General features: G+C 42.4%; 2 protein-coding genes across 6 annotated transcripts in view; one reads left to right on the top strand and one right to left on the bottom strand.

The window, feature by feature from the left end:
* The window catches only part of LOC103567649 (zinc finger protein 709-like), a 216618-nt gene that overhangs the window by 61827 nt on the left and 134541 nt on the right, over window positions 1–20250 (bottom strand). The window lies entirely within an intron of this gene.
* Window positions 1–20250, top strand: part of LOC103567651 (zinc finger protein 564-like) — an 85153-nt gene that overhangs the window by 30097 nt on the left and 34806 nt on the right. For 2 of the 5 annotated variants that reach the window (XR_011541460.1, XM_070625458.1), the window contains exon 2: window positions 6686–6817. The exons of 1 other annotated variant lie outside the window; for it this stretch is intronic. Coding sequence is in view for 1 of the 4 variants with exons in the window: in XM_070625458.1 (XP_070481559.1) it covers window positions 6815–6817 (3 nt within the window). In the remaining 3 variants the exon portion in view is untranslated. Of the gene's footprint in view, window positions 1–6685; window positions 6818–7010; window positions 7638–20250 lie in introns of those variants that run through there. 2 more of the 5 variants (XM_070625460.1, XR_011541461.1) reach the window with 2 other exon arrangements.

Genomic DNA, 20250 nt, shown 5'->3' with positions numbered 1-20250 from the left:
TACTTCTGGGAATATCTTGCTTCACAATTGCCCAAGTACAAACCATTGTCACTCCTAATTCTTCACTTATTAATCCTGTCTTCAGAAGCTTCATTTCAGTGCTCAGGGAGATATACTTACTCGAATTTCTGAGACACATACTGATACCTTATGGTATTAACCTGACCCTGTGAGCCATGTAATATGAAACCATTGAAGGGCCTTTGTCCTAAAGTTCTAGGCAGAATGCAAGGAACTTCTCTCCTCTTCTGCCATGGCTAATTTAGTATCTGGCCAATGCACCTGAATGAAAAACACATCACTGGTAATAGAATCAATGATTTTAATTCCCAGGGCAAGGAAGGGGTCTCTTTGGCTGATGGCAAATAGATTCTACAGGGTCCTCATCCCCTATGCAGGAGCTACTTGCTATGCTCCAACCATGGTAGATACTCACTTATCCTATCAGTCATGTCCCTGCTGAACCAAGTGCAAGGACTCCCCATGATGCTTTAGACATGATGTGACCAACACATTTCTCCAAATATACAACCCTGGAGTCTTCCAAAAGGGGTTCAGTGGACCTTGCACTTCTCTCAGGGCCCCAGGCTACAGCCTCCAAAGAAGCCGGAATGGCTTACTTAGACAAAACTTGTCACCTGCTAAATGGGTCTTCCTGCTGTTCAAGACTTAGTTAGATTCAACTCCCAGCCTTTAGGGCCTTTTTCTTTGCTCTAATCATGAAGTTTTCTGGTACCTTCGAGTTGAGTCCTTACTATGCCAATCATTTCTGTCAAAATGGTCACTCCCCTATGTCATTCATTTATTGTAATCGTGCCCACTGCCCACCACTGTTATATCCAACTCCTGGGTCTTCCTCCTAATAACATCACTTGTGCTCTGTACCCTGGATGTCAATATTTCATTTTGGGGCATCCACCTTCATAACTCCCTCTGGCCCATCTCAACACAAATGTGCTGTTTTATCAATTGCACTCACATTCTCATTGTGGTGAGTCACATGCACTGACCTGGGTACATATGATGTCATTCAACAAACTCTCGTTAATGCCAATCAAGAAATGTCCAAAACACTCGAAACCCATGTATCAGGCAGCTAATGTTTTATCTGAAGAGAAACTCCCTGGCAGCTGTGGTCCTGATGACCACTTGGCTTGGGACCGTTTATTGGCCAGCCAGGGGAAGCACACAAACGGGCTGCTTGTGGCACGTGGGTAGATGGCACTAGCAAGGTGCCGCCAATAATTAAAGTGAGACAAATAAAAATCACAATGAATCAAATAAACAAATTTAACCACAACAAAATAAATAATAGCACTACTGAAATAAGGCTCTGGAACCCTATTGAAATATTTTTCTAGATCCTTCCAACACCCTGGGATGGCTGGTTTCAAATTTTTTTGAGGTTTCTCCATCTTAACGATATATTGGTTGTGATTTTCACATGGCTTTGAAATTCATATTCAAACATTTGAATATTCAAATTTGATTCACTTAAATAAGATGTGATATTATTCAGTCAACAAACCCCAGATGTGAACTTTAGTGGACACTGACTTTATTTTGATGTTTGACTGTTAATGTGCTCTAGATGCCTGCTCACCCTGTTTGGCTCACAGTGGGTCAACAAGTTGCAAATGTTAACACATGCCTCTCTTCTTTTTCTGTTGTCAGGTACAAGAATCTTAACCTTGAAATCCTGCAGCCTTTCCCCCTATACACCATAAAGGCCTTACCTTTGCCCTACTCTCCTTAGGAAGTACCTATGAGTAACAAATATTTTCCATTAACTTGATGCATGTGGCAATGTCAGTCTTGGCATTCAATCCCATTTTAGATAAGGTGTCAATCCTGCCCCCAAATGGGCAATGACAAAATAGAACTTAACCAATGGAAAATGTCTTTCCAGTCACAAACAGTTATTCCTCATAGGGAATTTTTAGAAGATGAGGAAAAGGAAAGCAAATGTAGAGATCCCTGTATGATAATGTTTTTAGGTGTATTGGTCACAAAAGGAAAACTTTGAAACCACCCACAGGGCTCTAGCAGTAGAATCAGTAAGTGAAAATGGTGTAGTCTCAGAAGGGAAACTGCAGAGAAACAGACATGAATGATGATTTCTGTTCCAATATGTAAAGAATTGGAGTGATCACTCTCATCTTCACAACAAGAAAAACAGCTGAGCAACCTGAAGAGCAACACCTCTACTTAGATACACGAGAGATTTGAGGTTGCAGGACAAACTGTTGCCTTGCAAAGGGCATGATCTGCTTGCTGCAAGACAAAAGCTAGTCCATCAAAAGGCAAGACAGTGTAGAGAAAGGACTTTTATTTAGCAAAAAGCCAGCTAATCAGAAGATGGTGGACTTCCATCCTAAAGAACTTGTAAAGAGAATACAGAAATTTGAAGCAGTTACATAGGGGTAGAGGGCTATGGAGGAGGGTGTCCAGAATGTTGTCCATCTGGCATCATAGACTGGGGGTCACTACACTTCTAAGGAACTCAAGAGAACAAAGTTACTGTCTTATTACAGCTGGGAGATATAAAGCTAAGCAGGGATCATAAGTCATAATGCATGCAGTCTTCTTTATGCTTCAGTTGTTTATTATCTAGCTAATGTCCAAGCCAGAGTATGTCCAGCTGCGTTAATTACTTAGAGGTTATCCATAGTTACGATATGGCTCTCTTTCTACAAAAATGCCTTCCTTTATATCAACCTCATATTGAGCCAGGATCAAAACCAATGACCCCCAAACAAGAGACTGGTAGAGAAAAACCACTTACCGAGAATAGAAGCCACTGGAACCAGCAACATCTAGGAACACGTAAACTATAATATACGAATTGCTGGAGACGTAGTATGGATTATCTTGAGAGTTAAATGCTCTTGGGGGCTGGCCTTAGGGGGCCCCCAGAATTCATGAATGTTTCCTTCAGCAGCCCAACCTGGTTCTCATAGTGAAGATGGGAGTAGATTGCCTCCTGCTTCATGCAGGAAATGGGGGGAGATGTTTTGATATACACACAAAGCATTTTGTTCTTTGTAAGTTGGACCTTCTCTCAAAGAAAATTAATGTGCCAAAGTCTTATCTGATTGGGCAAAGTGCAAACACACCTGGAGTCACTTCAGGTTCCTCTCTGACAAACGTGGAGGAAAATAAGCGCTATGATCCTGTTCTGAAGTTCACAGTCCAGGGATTCTTTACCACCAAAACATTGCAGGTTTCATCATAACATGAGAGGACATTTCCCTTTCAGATACCTGACACTGTATCAGCAGAGCCCCAGGATAAAAATAATGGATAAAAACAGAGCTGCAAGACACAAGCTCTACCTAAGAGTGAGTTTCTAGGGAAAGCCAAACACACTGGGGAGATAAGTGCAAGGACACTGCATACCGTGAAGCCCCTGACCCCTCGAGCTGCAGCAAACACGAAACATAGTCTAACCCCTATTTAAGAAATCATAACACCTCACACTAAAGGCCTATTTACCTGAAATCTTGTTTCATCAAACGTCGTGCCTGGTTTTCAATCAAAAGTTAGAGGCCACATGAAAAGGAAAGACAAAATCACATTTTCAAGACACAAAGCAATCATCAACATGAGACTTGGGTACAACAGAGATTTTTGAGAGCCCAGACTGAATGTAAAATACCTATTAATTTCACACAAAGCACACTTCAGAACAAGGAATATGTCTGAAAGGCACCTGTATTGAAAATATATAAGGACCTATTATAATATAGTAATAAAAAGTCAAATAACTCAATTTAAAAATGGCAAAGGATCTGCATACACGTTTTTCCAAGGAGGTAGACAAATGGGCAACAGCATGTGAAAAAATGCTGCACATTATTAGTCATCAAGCAAATGCAAATCAAAGCCCTAATGAGATACCACTTCACAACCACAAGGAAGACTAGAGTCAAAATATGAGATAAGGGGCCAGCCCAGTGGCGTAGTGGTTAGGTGTGCATGTTCCGCTTCAGTGGCCTGGGGTTCGCTGGTTTGGATTCCGGGTGCAGACATGGCACCACTTGGCAAGCCATGCTGTGGTAGGTGTCCCACATATAAAGTAGAGGAGGTTGGGCATGGATGTTGGCTCAGGGCCAGTCTTCCTCGGCAAGGAGAGGAGGATTGGCAGCAGTTAGCTCAGAGCTAATCTTCCTAAAAAAAACAGTGAGATAATATCAAATCTTGTTGAGGCTACATGGAGAAATTGGAACCCTCATACAGGGGTGGTATGAATATAAAGTGGTGCAGACACTCTGGAAAACGGTCTGGGAGCTCCTCAAAACTTAAACCTACAATTACCATATGATCCATCAATTCCTCTCCTAGCCATAAACCGAAGAAAAATGAAAACGTATGTGCAGATAAAAACTTGTACATGAATTTTTTTTTTAAAAGATTTTATGTTTTTCCTTTTTCTCCCAAAGCCCCCTGGTACATAGCTGTGTATTTTTTGTGGGTCCTTCTAGCTGTGGCATGTGGGATGCTGCCTCAGCATGGCTTGATGAGCAGTGATGAGGATTATTTTGGGCTGGTTATTTTTAAAAACTACAGACGGGAAAGAAACTGAAAAGTAGAATTTACTTACCCTTTGTTAGGAGACATTTACATTTGTAAGGGAAATCTCCATCTGCAAGAGTGTCTCCCTCTCTGTACCAGGAGAAGGGGGGATGACCTTATATCTAGAAGCTCTTAACGGGGCAGGCAAGGACTTAAGTCTGCATAATAATCTTGCTCTTGTTTACTGTGCTGGTTTGGTAACGTCTTGTAACTGACTCCCCCCACCACCAACATCCTCCGGGAAGCACAGGACATCCTGACTTAATCCGATCTGATTCTTATCTAAAGTTATAGGACCACCCAGTAACCAGACCCCACCTGCACTGATACCATTTTAACAATTTTTTTTCATGATCTTTCCTTTGTCTTGTAAAGAGATAACTCACATACCTATGCCTTAAATTTAGCCTTACCCTCAACCCGTGTTTGCAGCTCTTCACTGCCCATGGGTCCTGTCTGATGCTACTCCATGCTATTCTCTAAATAAAAGAGCACTACTGCCAGACCTTGAGAGTCCAAGAAATCTTTCTTTCAACTCTTGACTCAACGAGCCCACATGAAGCAGTGCCATGTCTGCGCCCAGGATCCAAACTGGTGAAACCCTGGGCCGCCGAAGCGGAGTGCGTGAACTCAACCACTCTGCCACGGGGCCAGCCCCAAGGAGTTTCTTTTTGAAGTGATGAAAATGTTCAAAAATTGTTGTGATGACGATCAAACGTATCTGTGAATATGTTGAAAACCAGTGAACTGTACACTTTAAGGGGGTGCATTGTGCAGTATATGCGTTACATCTTAATAAAGCTGTTGAAGTAAATAAATCAATAAAGTTCCACAATCCAAGCTTTTAGGCATATAAGAATTCCAGGTTAATTAACACATAGTTACCTTGTGTGTGTGTGTGTGTGTTGAGAATGTTTAAGAGCCATTCTCTTAGCTAATTTCAATTATACAATATAGAATAAGTGTATCAAATCATCCCGTTGTAATCTTAAAATACAGAGACTTTTATTAGACAATAATACCTCGTTAAAGCTGGGAGAGGTGGGGAGAAGAGTTTCCAGATGCATCCCGTATTTACATAACAATGTGGCAGTGAAAATGGGAACCAATTGTTTTAGGAATATTATCCTGTTTACATTTCAAACTTCTCTAGGAACACAAGAAAAAACTGATACAAAATAAATTTCCTTCCAGTGTAAAACGCACACTTGAGAATTTGGTGAACACGTCTCATTGCTTGTGGTTGGTGAGAAGAGTCCCTGCACCCCGCTAGGACTGTGGGGTTCCTTCCCAGCAGAGCCCAGGGCCCCGGGATTCTTTATCTTAAGAACCAAATGTGTGGGGCTGGGGTGGGAATCGGTGGAAGGCAAATCGCTGGCAAGGAGGAAAGATCAAAATGGGACCACTTTATCACAGATGGTGAGGTCACATTTCAGTGTCTGCATTTCTAAACAGGGGTCACAGCTTCATGAGTGGCCTCACAGCCTTATGCCAAGCCCTTGACCCCTAGAGAACCTAAGACCCTCTTTTCCAGTGTGTCCTGGCCTGGGCCAGCCTCTTGTCTGTACTTGCTCCTTCTAGAAACTGAGTCAGGGATTCCCTGTGCACACCTGCAACAAGGAGTCTTGCAGAAGCTGCGGTAAGACCAGAGTCAGCCCCAAGACAAGAAAAAGTTCTGTTTAAATGCAAATGACCCGGGCCAGCCTGTGGCCCAGTGGTTAAGTTCTGCGCTTTGCTTCGGGGGCCCAGGGTTTCGCCAGTTCAAATTCAGGGCGTCGACAGGGCACTGCTCCTCAAGCCACGCTGAGGCAGCATCCCACATGCCACAACTAGAAGGACCCACAGCTAAAAATGGACCAGTGGTGGGGGAGGGGGTGGCTTTGGGGAGAAAAAGGAAAAATATAAAATCTTAAAAAAAGAAAAAATGACCCAGAGCGGGAAGATCGCGGACCACCAGCGGAAAGTGATTTCCTTGAGCCAAGCGTCCTCCGACTGTGATGTCACTCAGCGGTGAGGGGGTGTGGCATTGGGAACTGTCCAATCAGGGGCTTCGCTGGGCTCTGGGTGGGGCCACGCAACGTTCCGATGTGGACGTCTCCATTTGTTCCAGGCTCGCTTGGTTGGCATGTCGTCTGCCTCAGGCGTCTGTGGTGCCTCTGCCGTAGTCTCTGTCGCTTTGTGACCTGCAGTGGCCGTGGGGGGTCCTAGGAAGGACTCGGGGGACCCAGGAGCCCTAGGAATGGTGAGTGTGCGGGCCTCGGGGGGGAGGACACGGGAGGAGGGGCTGGTGGGAAGCGGCGGGGCGGGCCTGGCCTCCCGCGGTCCCCTGCGGGGTCTGCGGCCCCGAGTCCACGGTGGCGCCGCTCGGCCCTCAGGCCCCTCCGGCCGCAGCGTGGGGGCGGGGCCTGCAGCCGGGCCCCGGGCGTCTTGTGGTCCTTGCGCGCGGCGACTGGGGCCGGAGCGTCTCTGGGCCGCTGTGCGGCCGCAGCCCCGCGTGTCCCAGACGGTGCGGGGCCCGCGGGAGGGCCCGCAGGACAGTCGGGCCTCGGTGTCCGGGGTCCGTGCGCGGAGGGGCTGCGGTCTGTGGGGTCCCCAGGGCCTCCTTTCTCCCCAGGTGGCACACCTGTTTTCCCTCAGTTTTCCATACGTTTCAGGAGCAAGGTCTCAAATCCACGATCCTGTCCCCCAGCCCAGCTCTTCCTAGGGCTGGCAGCAAATCCCTAAATTTTCCACCTCTCTCCGCATTCCCAAAGCCAGTTTCGTCTCTCCAGGTCACCGGATCAGTAGCAAGTATTTGTCCTTCATAGAGCATTTCGAACAGACGCAGTATTTTAATTGTTTATCCCTTTCCGCTAGAGGCATGGCTAGCTCTTTTTTGAAGATATTTCTGGATATTTTCCATGAGTGAAAAGCAGCCTATAACCACCTGGAACTACGTTCTATGAAATCCTCGTGCGTCTCCCCCAGGATCTTTCTGGGCACAGACATCCTATGGGAAGTCCTCTGGGTGCAGGTTCGGTTTTGAACTTTTCTGGCTGATCTGTCGCACTGCCCTTCCTGAGGTTTGTCATCTTGAAAAGATTTATTTTCTCGTCTTTGTTTTTCAATATGGGTAAAAATGTGTTTAATTGAGCTTGAGAGACAGTATAAAATATTTCCAAACTGGCAAGACAGAGGTAAATTTCAGAAGAAGTAAAATTTTCATTTCCATTTGTTGAGAATTCTGGTTTCTGTCTTTCCTCCCCTGAGCGTATGCAGTTTCTGAGGTTGTTCTTTACTTTTTGGTGTTTTAAAATGAAGTTTCGGGGCATAGACATGGGCGCCACAAATGTTCAAGTCTGACTGATTTTTATAAAACAGCCTTGCCATAGAAATAATAATTAAAACTGACATCTTTTTTCCTGAAAGGAACAGATATTTGGGGTTTTCTGGTTGAACTAGTAAATGTACATTACAGTTTTCTTCCCTCCTTCCATGTAAACAATGGGTTTGAGAGATTTTGCTGTTTGCTGATTGTTCAAGCACTGGTTTGTATCATTTAAAGAACAGTGGTGTTCCAGAGCATCTCCAGTGGGAGCAGAGCCTGAGGGCAGTGAGTCTAAGCTAAGGCCCCCTTGAGCCTGCAGAGGGAAGGCCTTGCAGGCCCAGTTGTCCTTCCTGGGGAGCCTCCCCCTGCAGGTGTCCTACTGCTCACACCCCCATGGAAGGAGCCTTTATCCTGAGAGGAGCTGCAGAGCCCTGGAAAGCTGGGGGTGCATGTGCTCATGGGGTGGGGAGTGACGACCTTTCTGAGTTTCTGGTTGGCTTAGGGCTGGACCTTTTTTTTTCCAATTATTTTCTTGAAATCATAAAGGTTTATGACATTCCATAATTTCCGATGTATATTATTATCAGTTCCTGTATAGACTGCATTGTGCTAACCACCAGTAGTCTAAATTTTTTTTTGATAACTATTCTTTTAATTCTTTTTTTGTTTTTTCCGTATTTTCTCCCCAAATTCCCCCAGTACATAGCTGTATACTTTTTAGTTGTGGGTCCTTCTAGTTGTGGCATGTGGGACACCGCCTCAGCATGGCCTGATGAGGGGTACCATGTCTGCACCCAGGATCCGATCGGGTGAAGCCCTGGGCTGCTGAAGCGGAGTGCGCGAACCCAACCACTTGGCCACGGGGCCGGCCCAGTAGTCTAAGTTTTATCCATCACTATACATATGTGTCCCTTTTCCCCTTTCACCCACCACTCACCACCTTCCCCTCTGGTAACCACTAATGTGTTCTCTTTACCCATGTGTTTGTCTATCTTCTAGATATGAGTGAAATCACACAGTATTTGTCCTTCTCTGTCTTTTTTTAGTGTAACATCATACGCTGAGGGCCCATCCATATTGTTTCAAGTGGGACAGTTTTGTCTTTTTTTATGGCTGAGTAGTATTCCATTGTATATATATGCCACATCTTCTTTATACATTCATTTGTAGCAGGACGCTTGGGTTGCTTCCATGTCTCAGCTATTGTGAATAGTGCTGCAGTGGACATCGGGGTGCATAAGAATCTTTGGATTGTTGATTTCAAGCTCTTTGCATAAATACCCAGTAGTGGGACAGCTGGAGCCTACGGTATTTCTCTTTTTAACTGTTTGAGAAGTCTACATGCTGTTTTCCATAGTGGCTGCACCAGTTTGCTTTCCCACCAGCAGTGTATGAGGGTTCCCTTTTCTCCACATATTCTCCAAAATTTGTTATTTTTTGTCTTGGTAATTGCAGCCATTCTGACAGATGTAAGGTGATGTCACAATGTAGTCTTGATTGGCATTTCCCTAGTAATTAGTAACATTAAACATCTTTTCATGGGTCTGTTGGCCATCTGTAAATCTTCTTTGGAAAACTGTCTGTTCATGTCCTCTGCCCACTTTTTAATCAGGTTATTTGGGTGTTTTGTTGTTGAGTTGTGTGAGTTCTTTTTATATTTTGGAGATTAACCACTTTTCAGATATATGATTTGCAAATATTTCTCCAGTTTGTGGGTTTTCTTTTCATTTTGTTCTTGGTTTCCTTGTCTTGCAGAAACTTTTTAGTCTGACTTAGTCCCATTTGCTAATTTTTTCTTTTGTTTTCTTTGCCTGAGTAGTATTCCAAAAGATGCTGCTAAGACCCATGTCAAAGAGGGTACTGCCTGTATTTTCTTCTAGGAGTCTTACAGTTTCAGGTCCTACCTTCAAGTCTTTAATCCATTTTAAATTAATTTTTGTGTATGTTGCAGGGTAATGATCTACTGTCCTTCTTTTGCATGTAGCTGTCCAGTTTTCCCAATGCCATTTATTGAAGACTTTCCTTTCTCCATTGTATTTTCTTGGCTCCTTTGTCAAAAATTAGCTGTCCATAGATGTGTGGGTTTATTTCTGGCCTCTCAGTTCTGTTCCGTTGATCTGTGTGTCTGTTTTTGTGCCAGTACCATGCTGTGTTGATTACTATAGCTTTGTAGTATATTTTGAAGTCTATGGTCGTGACACCTCCACCTTTGTTCTTTTTTTCTCAGGATTGCTTATGGCTATTCGAGGTCTTTTGTTGTTCCACATAAATTTTAGGATTCTTTGTTCTATTTCTGTGAAGAATGTTATTGAGATTCTGATTGGGATTGCTTTAGGTAATATGGACTTTTAAACTATGTTTATTCCTCCAATGTGTGAGTATGGAATTTCTTTATATCTTTTTGGATTTCTTTCAATAATATCTTAAAGTTTTCAGTGTATAGGTCTTTCAACTCTGGTTAAATTTATTCCTAGGTATTTTATTCTTTTTGTTGGGATTGTAAATGAGATTGTGTCCTCGAGTTCTCTTTCTGCCAGTTCATTATTAATGTGTAGAAATGCTACTGATTTTTGTAAATTGATTTTGTTCCCTGCAACTTTTCTGTAGTTGTTGATTATTTCTGCTAGTTTCTTCTTGGATACTTTAGGGTTTTCTATAGATAGAATCATGTCACCCGCAAACAGCAGGAGTTTCATTTCTTCTTTTCCAATTTGGATTCCTTTGATATATTTTTCTTGCCTAATTGCTCTGGCCAAAACCTCCAGTATTATGTTGAATAGGAGTCGTGAGAGTGGGCGCCCTTGTCTTCTTCCTTTTCTTAGAGGGATTGCTTTTAGTTTTTCCCCAAGTATGATGTTGGCTGTGTGTTTGTCATATGTGGCCTTTATTATGTTGCAGTACTTTTCTTCTATATCCATTTTATTGAGAATTTCTATCATAAATGGATGTTGGATCTTGTCGTGCTTTCTGTGTCTATTGAGATGATCATGTGATTTTTGTTCCTAATTTTGTTAATGCAGCATATCACATTGATAGACTTGCAGATGTTGAGCCATCCCTGTGTCCCTCATATGATCCCACTTGATCATAGTGCATGTTCCTTTTAATGTAATGCTGTATTTTGTTTGCTTGTGTTTTCTTGAGCATTTTTGTATCTATGTTTGTTAGCGATATTGGCCTATCATTCTCCTTTGTGCTGTCCTTGCCTGGTTTTGGTATCTGGGTAATATTGGCCTCACACAATGAGTTAGGAAGGATTCCACATTCTTCAGTTTTTCGGAATAGTTTGAGAAGGATAGGTGTTAAATCTTCTTTGATTGTTTGGTAGAAATCTCTAGAGAGACCATCTGTTCCTGGACTTTGGTCTTTTGGGAGGTTTTTGATTACCATTTTAATCTCCTTACTTGTGATTGGTCTATTCAGATTCTCTATTTCTTCTTGATTCAGTTTTGGGAGGTTGTGTGAGTCTAAGAATTTATCCATTTATTCTAGGTTATCCAGTTTGTGGGCATATAGTTTTTCATAGTATTCTCTTATAGTCCTTTGTAGTTCTCTGATATCCTTTGTAATTTCTCCTCTTTGATTTCTAATTTTATTGATTTGAGGCTTCTCTCTTTTTTTCTTACTAATTTTGGCTACGAGTCTGTCAATTTTGCTTATCTTCTGAAAGAATCAACTCCTGGTTTTGTTGATATTTTCAACTGCTATTTAGTCTCTGTTTCATTTATTTCTGCTCTAATTTTTATTATCTCCCTCCTTGTGCTGACTCTGGGCTTTGTTCTTCTTGTTCTAGTTCTGTTGGGTGTAGTTTTGATTACTTATTTGAGGTTTCTCTTTTCTGTTGAGGTCTTCCTGTATTGCTATGAATTTCCCTCTTATAACCACTTTTGCTGCATCCCACAAGAGTTGGTATGTTGTATTTTCATTTTCATTTGGCTCCGGGTATTTTTTAATTTCTCATTTGATGTCTTCATTCATCCAGTAGTTCATGGTGTTTAGTCTCCACATATTTGTGACTTCCCCAGCTTTTTTCTTGTAGTTGATTTCTTGTTTCATAGCATTGTGGTTGGAAAAGATGCTTGATATAATTTTAATCGTCTTAAATTTATTGAGGCTTGCCTTGTTTCCCAGCATATGGTCTATCTTTGGGTATATTCCATGTGCACATGAGAAGAATGTGTATTCTGCTGTTTTTCGATGGAATGCTCTCTATAGATTAAGTCTAGCTGATCAAGTGTTTGATTTAAATCTACGGTTTCCACGTTGACTTTCTGTCTGGATGATCTAGCCATTGATGTATGTTGGGTGTTGAGGTCCCCTACTAGTATTGTGTGGCTGTTAATTTCTCCCGTTAGGTCTGTTAATAGTTGTTTTATATACTTTGGTATACCATGTTAGGTGCATGTATATTTGTAAGTGTTAGGTCCTCTTGGTCAAAAGTCCTTTTTATCATTATATACTGCTACTCTTTGTCTCTCATTGTCTTTTCTTTTTTTCAAGATTGCCACCTGAGACAATCAGCCTGTTTTCTTCTTCTTCTCCCAAAAGCCCCCAGGTACATAGTTGTATATTCTAGTTGTAGGTCCTTCTGGTTATGCTGTTTGGGATGCTGCCTCAGCATGGCCTGATGAGCACTGCCATGTCTGTGCCCAGGATCCGAACTGGTGATACCCCAGGCTGCTTGAAGCAGAGCGTGCAAACTTGACCACTTGGCTGTGGGGCTGGCCCCCTCTTTGTCATTTTTATCTTGAAGTCTGCTTTTCTGAGAAGGATATGGCAACACCTGCTTTCTTTTGTTTGCCATTTGTTTGGAGTATCGTCTTCCATCCCTTCACACTGAGCCTGTCTTGGTCTTAGAGCTGACATGTACTTCCTGGAGGGAGCATATTGTTGGGTCTTGTTTTCTAATCCATCCAACTAGTATGTCTTTTGATTTGAGAGTTCAGTCCATTTATTTAGATGATTACTGATATATGAGGGCTTAATACTGCCATTTTATCTGTTTTCTGGTTATTCTATATTTCCATTGTTTATCTTCCTTTGTAATTCCAACTGCCATTTCATTTTGCTGGTTTTCTGTGGAGGTTTTCTATTTTTTTATGAATTGTGGTTTTGCTCTGATTTTTTGTTTAGTGGTTACTGTGAGGTTTGTGTAAAGATCTCATACGTAGTCCATTTTCTCATAGCCTTTTATCTCCTTAGCCTAAGCAGGTTCCATCCCTTTCCTCTTTCTCTCTGACATATTGTTGTCACAAATTATTGTTTTGTGTTAGGAGTTTGTAACTAAGTTGAAGTGTTTATAGTTACTTTTGATGGTTTCATTCTGTATATCTTTTATGTTATAATTATTTGCTACACTGTCCTGAAACACACCTGCAATTTTCTTATGTTGTCTCTTTATCTCCTTGCTCAAAGCTTTGTGGACCTTTGACTTTTTTTTCAGGTATGAGGGCTTCCTGAATCATTTCTCGTAGGGGAGATCTAGTAGTGATAAACTTCGTCAGATTCCTTTATCTAGAAGAGCTTTTATTTCTCCCTCATATCTGAAGGATAGTTTCACTGGATAGAGTATTCTTGGCTGAGAGTCCTTCAATATTTTGAATATATCATTACATTCTCTCCTAGCATGTAAGGTTTCTGCTGAAAAATCCAGTGAAAGCCTGGTAAGAGTTCCTTTGTAGGTTATTTTCTTCTGCCTTGCTGCCCTTAGTATTCCTTCTTTGTTGACTTTTGCCAGTTTTACTTTATGGGCCTTGGAGAAGGTCTTTTGGCATTGATGTAATTAGGAGTTCTGTTGTCTTCATGAGTTTGTAAGTCCTGTGCTTTCCACAGGTTTGGGAAGTTTTCAGTTATTATTTGTTTGAACAAGCTCTCTGCTCCTTTCTCCCTCAGTTCTCCCTCTGGAATGTCTATAATCCTTATGTTGCTTTCCCAATTGAGTTGGATATTTCTCAAAGAATTCCTTCAGTTTTCTAAAATCTTAGTTCTCTCTCCTGTTCCACCTGAAGCATTTCTGTATTTCTGTACTCTAACTCACTAATTTTTTCCTCCATGTTGTCAGTTCTATTTTTGAAGGATCTTAGATTATCTTTTATCTCATTAATTGTGTTCCTCCTATCCAGAATTTCTTCTTGTGTTTTGTTTATTTCAGTCTCAGTGAAGTATTCCTTTTCAGTAATTTTGTTCCTGAGCTCATTGAACTGTTTTTCTGAGTTTTCTTGTAACTCCTTGAGTTTCTTTTTGACATCTATTTTGAATTCTCTGTCATTTAGATTGTAAATTTCTGTGACTTCAGGGTTGGTTTCTGGCGATTTTTCATTCTGCTTCAGTTCTGAATTGCTGCTGTAGTTTCTCACGGTGTTTGATGAATTAATCTTTTGCTGGGGCATTTGTATTAGTATGAGGTCACAGATTCCACCTGCAACCACTGGTGGGAGGCAGGAGCTGTGTTTCTGATCCTAGTCTCTCTGCTGGATGTTGTGTGGGTACAGTGAATGGTCCCAACAGCCAGGAAAGCCTTGACATATGGCCTCAGAGCTTCCCCTGGTCCAATGTGTATTCCCACTTGTGGGGCTGCAGTGGTACTGTGGGTGCCTGCACCAGCCAGGGAAGCTTTTCCATGCACGTATATCTGCCGCTGGCTCTTCTTACAGTCATGCCAGCTGCTGTGCTTTTTTGCTGGGGCTTCATTGTGGGGTCTGAGCCTGGACCACTCATTGGGACCACTGTGGCAGGTTGGGCTCTCCCACCAACTGGGAAAGCATTTGCTTGCAAGCCCTGGGCTGCTGCTGCCACTTCCCACAGTCGCACTGAAGTGCACTCTCACTTCTGGGGCAGCAGCTGTACTATGGGTGCTCATGCCAGCCAGTAATGTGTTTACATGTGGACACAAGGCTGCTGGGGAAGAGAGGGTTGCACCCACCTGTCTCCACCAATTCCTGGGGGGACAGTCCATCCACCTTCAGATGTATAGCTGCATGGGCCTCTCAGGTGTCCTGTTGTGCTGTGTGGGTATGCTTTGTTGGTCAATGACCATTTATTTGTAATTCAAAGGGGGAGAGATAAAAGGAACAGCTCACTCTTTCATGCTGTGACATCTCTCCTAGGCCTGGACGTTTTTAGACATTATATTTGAGTTTTGCATCCACAGTGTAGATGATTCAGAGCATGATTTGTGGACATTGAGAAGTCTGTGAAGATCAGGTGTTCTGTCCTGTGGACAAGGGATTTGTCAATTTGGGAGTTCATTTGAGTCAGAACTTCAAACTGAATTAGCCTGAGGTCCCTCTCTTGTGAGAATGGAAGCCTGGGGGAGGGAGCACTTCCATGCTTACAGGAGAGGGGAGGGTGTGTGGAGCCCCCAGAGTTCACTCTTGTGGCTGTGCAAAGTGTCTCTCCCCTCCTTCACCAGGGAGTCTGGAGACTCCAAATTTGGGAACATGTTCAACTTTCTGAATGTGAATTTTTTGTTAAACTGATGAGAAGCAAGCTGCTTATCCATTTTGATTCTAATATTTGTGTTTCATTCTCTTGGATTCCTTTATCAATTGAAGATTAAAGCCCTTTGATTCTAGTTTCAACTGGCACTTGGGCCTGGAAACTTTCAGTTGATAGAGATGATGTAAGGCAGGAATATTGTGGAACCAAGTAGATTTTTTGTTCCATTTAGACAAGAGAACCTCAAGATGTGAGATGGGTGTATTTAACCCCTCAGTGCATTTCCATTGTTAGGTCCCTGTTTGTATGTCCATGTCTCTAGAGATCCTTGACATTTTACTGTCTATACTATTTCTAAGGCAAATGACTTCCTATTTTCATGGATATGAGGGAAAACTATTGAGTTTCTATTTTAATTGATACGAAGAAAACACTGCAGTTTGTGTAAATCTCTCAAATTCCTGTATATTTCAGGACTAATTGCAAAACCCCTAATGCATTATAATATGCTACCCATTCTTGAAAATATCCCTAGCTACCTACCTACTGGCTGCATTTTCGATTTCCTTCTTTCCCTCTGAAATAAGTAGTCGTTAACCAGTGACGATCTGGTAGCCTCAGCTCATTCATAGGTCATAGTATCGTGGAGGGACAAGGTGTAATGCCCCTTGTCCTTTTAGTCAGAAAGGATTTATGAATTTTTTATGGTTTACAGTTTTATATCCACTAGTGTTTAAATGACTAAATCCCAGAGTGGTTCCCTATGTAGAACAGTTTAAATGAAGTTAGGTAATAATGCAAAATTTAATTAAAAATGTTGATCAAGGATAGGGAAATATGGGTATATAAATTTGTCTTATTTTAAATAAATAGTACATGGAATGGTTAAAAAAAATTCCTAGGAGAGGAAAATACCTTAAGGAGACTCTCTGCCTTCACATCCTGACCCAGACCACTGCTCGTGCTCCAGCCTCCCTCAAATCACCAATTTTGATTGCTGCTTCACTATTCTGTTACTGTTTCTTTATGTAAAAATAAGCTAGTGAAAATTCCTATTTTTCTTACTTGTGTCCTTTTTGTGTGTGTGTGAGGAAGATTAGTCTTGAGCTTACATCTGTGGCAGTCTTCTTCTATTTTGTATGTGAGATGCCCAACATAGCATGGGTTGAGAATTGCATACGTCTGTGGCTGGATCTGAACCTATAAACACGCGTCCCACAAGGCAGAGCACCAGAACTTAACCAGTTCACCACTGGGCCAGCCCCTGTATATGTTTTTATAATGAGTAGCCTGGGTCCACATATTTGATATTTGAGTACTGAACACTTAAGCCTCACCCTCCCTTTTCCCCTTGGCTTTCTTATCTGGACAGGATGATGGGAAAGCCTGGGGTCTCCTGTACTGTGAGCTCTGCTTGCTGGGCAGCTCCTCCTGTGCCTGTGCTGCCCTGTTTTGCATTGTTAACCACAGCAAGCCTGGACTCTATGTACAGAGTTCTCAAAGTTGGCAGTTTCATTCCTTTGGGAGCAGGAGTCTGGGAATGGGACCCTCCTTAATGTGGCCCTGGGACATGTCTTAAGTGGAAAGTGTCTGTGTGTTTAGACTGAAGATGCAGCTGAGGTTGGGGTCATCTTGAAATTAGGGGGAGTGTGGGGATTTGAGAAGATTATACCTATGAATGAGCTGAGGCTACCAGATCGTCACTGGTTAATGACTACTTATTTCAGAGGGAAAGAAGGAAATCGAAAATGCAGCCAGTAGGTAGTGAGGTTACAGAGGGCTCACCAAGACCCCTAAGTAACTCTACTTCTGGTGCCTCTGTGTCTGCTTTAACACAGATTCTGACCCTCTGGGTTATAGTGGACAACACCCTCAATCTGAGTTAGCCACAACAAATGAGTTGGTTCAACACCTAGTTAAGCTGTGTACCTTAGACTCAATAAAGCAACCAGTTGTTGTGGAGGAGGCCTCTAACTTTGATGACATGATTTTAGTCTCTATGGAGGAGGGCTGTAAGTTATCTGTAGGCTTCTGATGCAACAATCTGCCCTAGGCCCCACACTACATGCCCTTAGAGCTGCTCTCATCACAATGTATGAGCTCTCTTGCAGATAGAGGCTGTAACAAGCACTGAGCATGTGACCCTCTACCAAGGTACCTATTTTCACTTTGGCCCTGGAAACCACCTCCAACCAGTTCAGCCACCCAATGGAGGCTAAGCTTGGCCCTGCAGCTTATGCCACTTGCTGAGGGGCATGGCCTTTCTTCAGTTCATTGAACAATGCTGGGTTGATGGAAGAGGTCACCCCTTCCCAGACACTTTGGTTCCCTGGGTAGCTCCTTGCCGTTAACTGAATGCACAGCACTGGGGAGTGCACACACTTTAAGAACAATACACATTCGTACATGATGGAGCTCTGTGAAGGGTTACCGGTCTTCATCCCTTAATTGGGATGTTCCTGATGAACAATAAAACACGTGTCACCATCGCTAACCAAACATCACACAGTCATCTTATTACTGGCCCCAAACTGGGCTCATCTGCATATATTCACAAACTCTTGGATGATTTTCTGAGAAATGCTCCTTGTGGTAAAGAAACTCTAGGAAGCTCTTGACTCAGAGATACCCAAGATAGAAATTAAGGTAACAATTGTCTGTACATTAGTAGGTCTACAATACAAGGACTCAACAGGATGCTCGTTTTGCATCTTGCAGTTCTGACACTATTGATAGTGACCATGGCACTTTTCAGAGGATACAGTGCCATTCTCTCCAACAAGGCATTCCATGGAAGTTTCACCTCCCTTATGGGTCTCAGGCTCATAGAGCACCAGACTGGCTTATTGAGATCAGGTGAGAGATGTCCTGTTTCACTCATCAGGGGTGAATTGTAATGAGTCTGTTTTCATCTTTTATTTTAAAGACTTCACTTTTTTTTAGAGCAGTTTTTGGTTTACAGAAAAATCGATCAGAAATTACAGAGTTCCCATATAACCCTTCTGTCTGCATCCACACATTTTGCACTCTTTTTCACACTTTGTTCTAATGTGGTGCATTTTTTACAATTTCCAAACCCATATTGATGCATTACAGTGCACAGTGCACGTTAGCATTGACTGTTTGTGTTATACAACATATATGTTTTGGCAAATGTATAATAACATGGATCCATCATTTCTGTATAGTATAGTATAGTATAGTTTCATTTCCCTAAAAATCCTGTGTTTCACCTATTGATTCATCCCTCCCTCCATCCCACAAATCTTTCACGACCAAAGATCTCTTTAGTGGCTCATACTTTTGTCTTCCAAAATGTCATATACATAGAATCGTATACTACATAGCCTTGTCACATTTGCTTCTTTCCCTCAGTAATATACTTTTATGGTTCTTCCATGTGTTTTCATGGCTTGATGCCTCATTTCTGTTTATCACTGAACAGTATTTCATTGTATGTATGCACCACTATTTGTTTTTGTCTGTTTGACTCTTGAAGGACATCTTCCTTAAAACTCCAGCTCTTTTTTCTTTTTTCAGGTATGAGGGCCTTCTTGAGGATTTCTTGTAGGGGGCATCTCCTGGCTACAAACTCCCTTAGCTTCTCTTCATCTGGGAGAGTTTTTACTTTTCCATCATATCTGAAGAATATTTTTGCTGGATAGAGTATTCTTGACTGAAAGAGTTTGTCCTTCAAAGATTTGAATATGTCGTTCCAGTTTTTCCTAGCCGGTAAGGTTTTTGCAGAGAAATCCACTGAAATCCTGATGGGAGTTCCTTTTAGGTTATTTCCTTTTGCCTTGCTGCCCTTAGTATTTTTTATTGTCATTCACTTTTGCCAGTTTCCCTACCATATGCCTTACAGTGGGTCTTTTTACATTGACGTATTTAGGAGATCTGGGAGCCTATTCCACATGGATTTCCATGTCTTTCCCTAGGTTTGGGAATTTTTCTGTTATTTCTTTGAACAAGCTTTCTGCTCCATTCTCCTTCACTTTCCCCTCTTGAATACCTATAATGCTTATGTTGCGTTTCCTAAGTGAGTCGAATATTTCTCAGAAACTTTTTTCATTTCTTTTTGGTCTTGATTCTCTCTCCTCCTGTGTGTGTAGCATTTCAACCTGTCTATATACTTGATTATGCTGATCCGCTCCTCTATGATGTCTGCTTGAGTGTTCGGGGAATCCATATTTTGCTTTATCTCTTCCCTTGTGTCTTTCATCTCTAATATTTCTTATTGGTTCTCCTTTATACTTTGAATCTCTTTTGTGAAGTAGCTCCTGAACTCGCCAGATTGTTTCTCTGCGTTTTCTTTTAACTCGTTGAGATTTTTGATGATGGCTACTTTGAATTCTCTGTCATTTAGATTACATATTCCTGTGTCCTCAGGACTGATTTCTGGATGCTCATTTTCTCTTCTGTCTGGGGATTTAATATAATTTTTTATACTGCTATACGCTGTGGCTCTTTTTGCACATCGTAGCATTATTTGGTCACACTTACCACCTATTGCCACTAGGTGGAGGTCGAGTCATGTGTTCTGAGCCCTCTGCATTCTGCCCAGATCCCAGGCACTGGAGCTGGCACTGGATGGGTTGGGGAGGGGTGCTTTCTTCTGCATTCTCTTGGAATTTTCTTGCTCTGCTCTTACTATCTCCTGGGGTGTTGGGTTGATGAGGTCACCCCTGCATTAGCTTTCACCTCCGTAGGGGCTTTCCCCTAGGCTGTGTGGGTCCTCAGAGATCTTTGATGTTACCACGCACGAACGCCCCCTACCCTATTCCTTACCTCTCAGAGGCCACCCATGGTCCTAGATCCCAGTCTTTCAGGGAGAGAGCGATGTTTTCTCTTACCCTGTTCCTCATCCTCTGAGGGTGGCTCCAGCTTTGCTGCTCTCCATCATGTTGCTGCATAGGTCTCAGACATCTTTT

The sequence above is a fragment of the Equus przewalskii genome, chromosome 6 (genome assembly GCF_037783145.1).
Source record: "Equus przewalskii isolate Varuska chromosome 6, EquPr2, whole genome shotgun sequence".
Taxonomy (NCBI): Eukaryota; Metazoa; Chordata; class Mammalia; order Perissodactyla; family Equidae; genus Equus; species Equus przewalskii.
The sequence above is the reverse complement of the archived record's forward strand: the minus strand, read 5'-3'. Positions and strand labels throughout refer to the sequence as shown.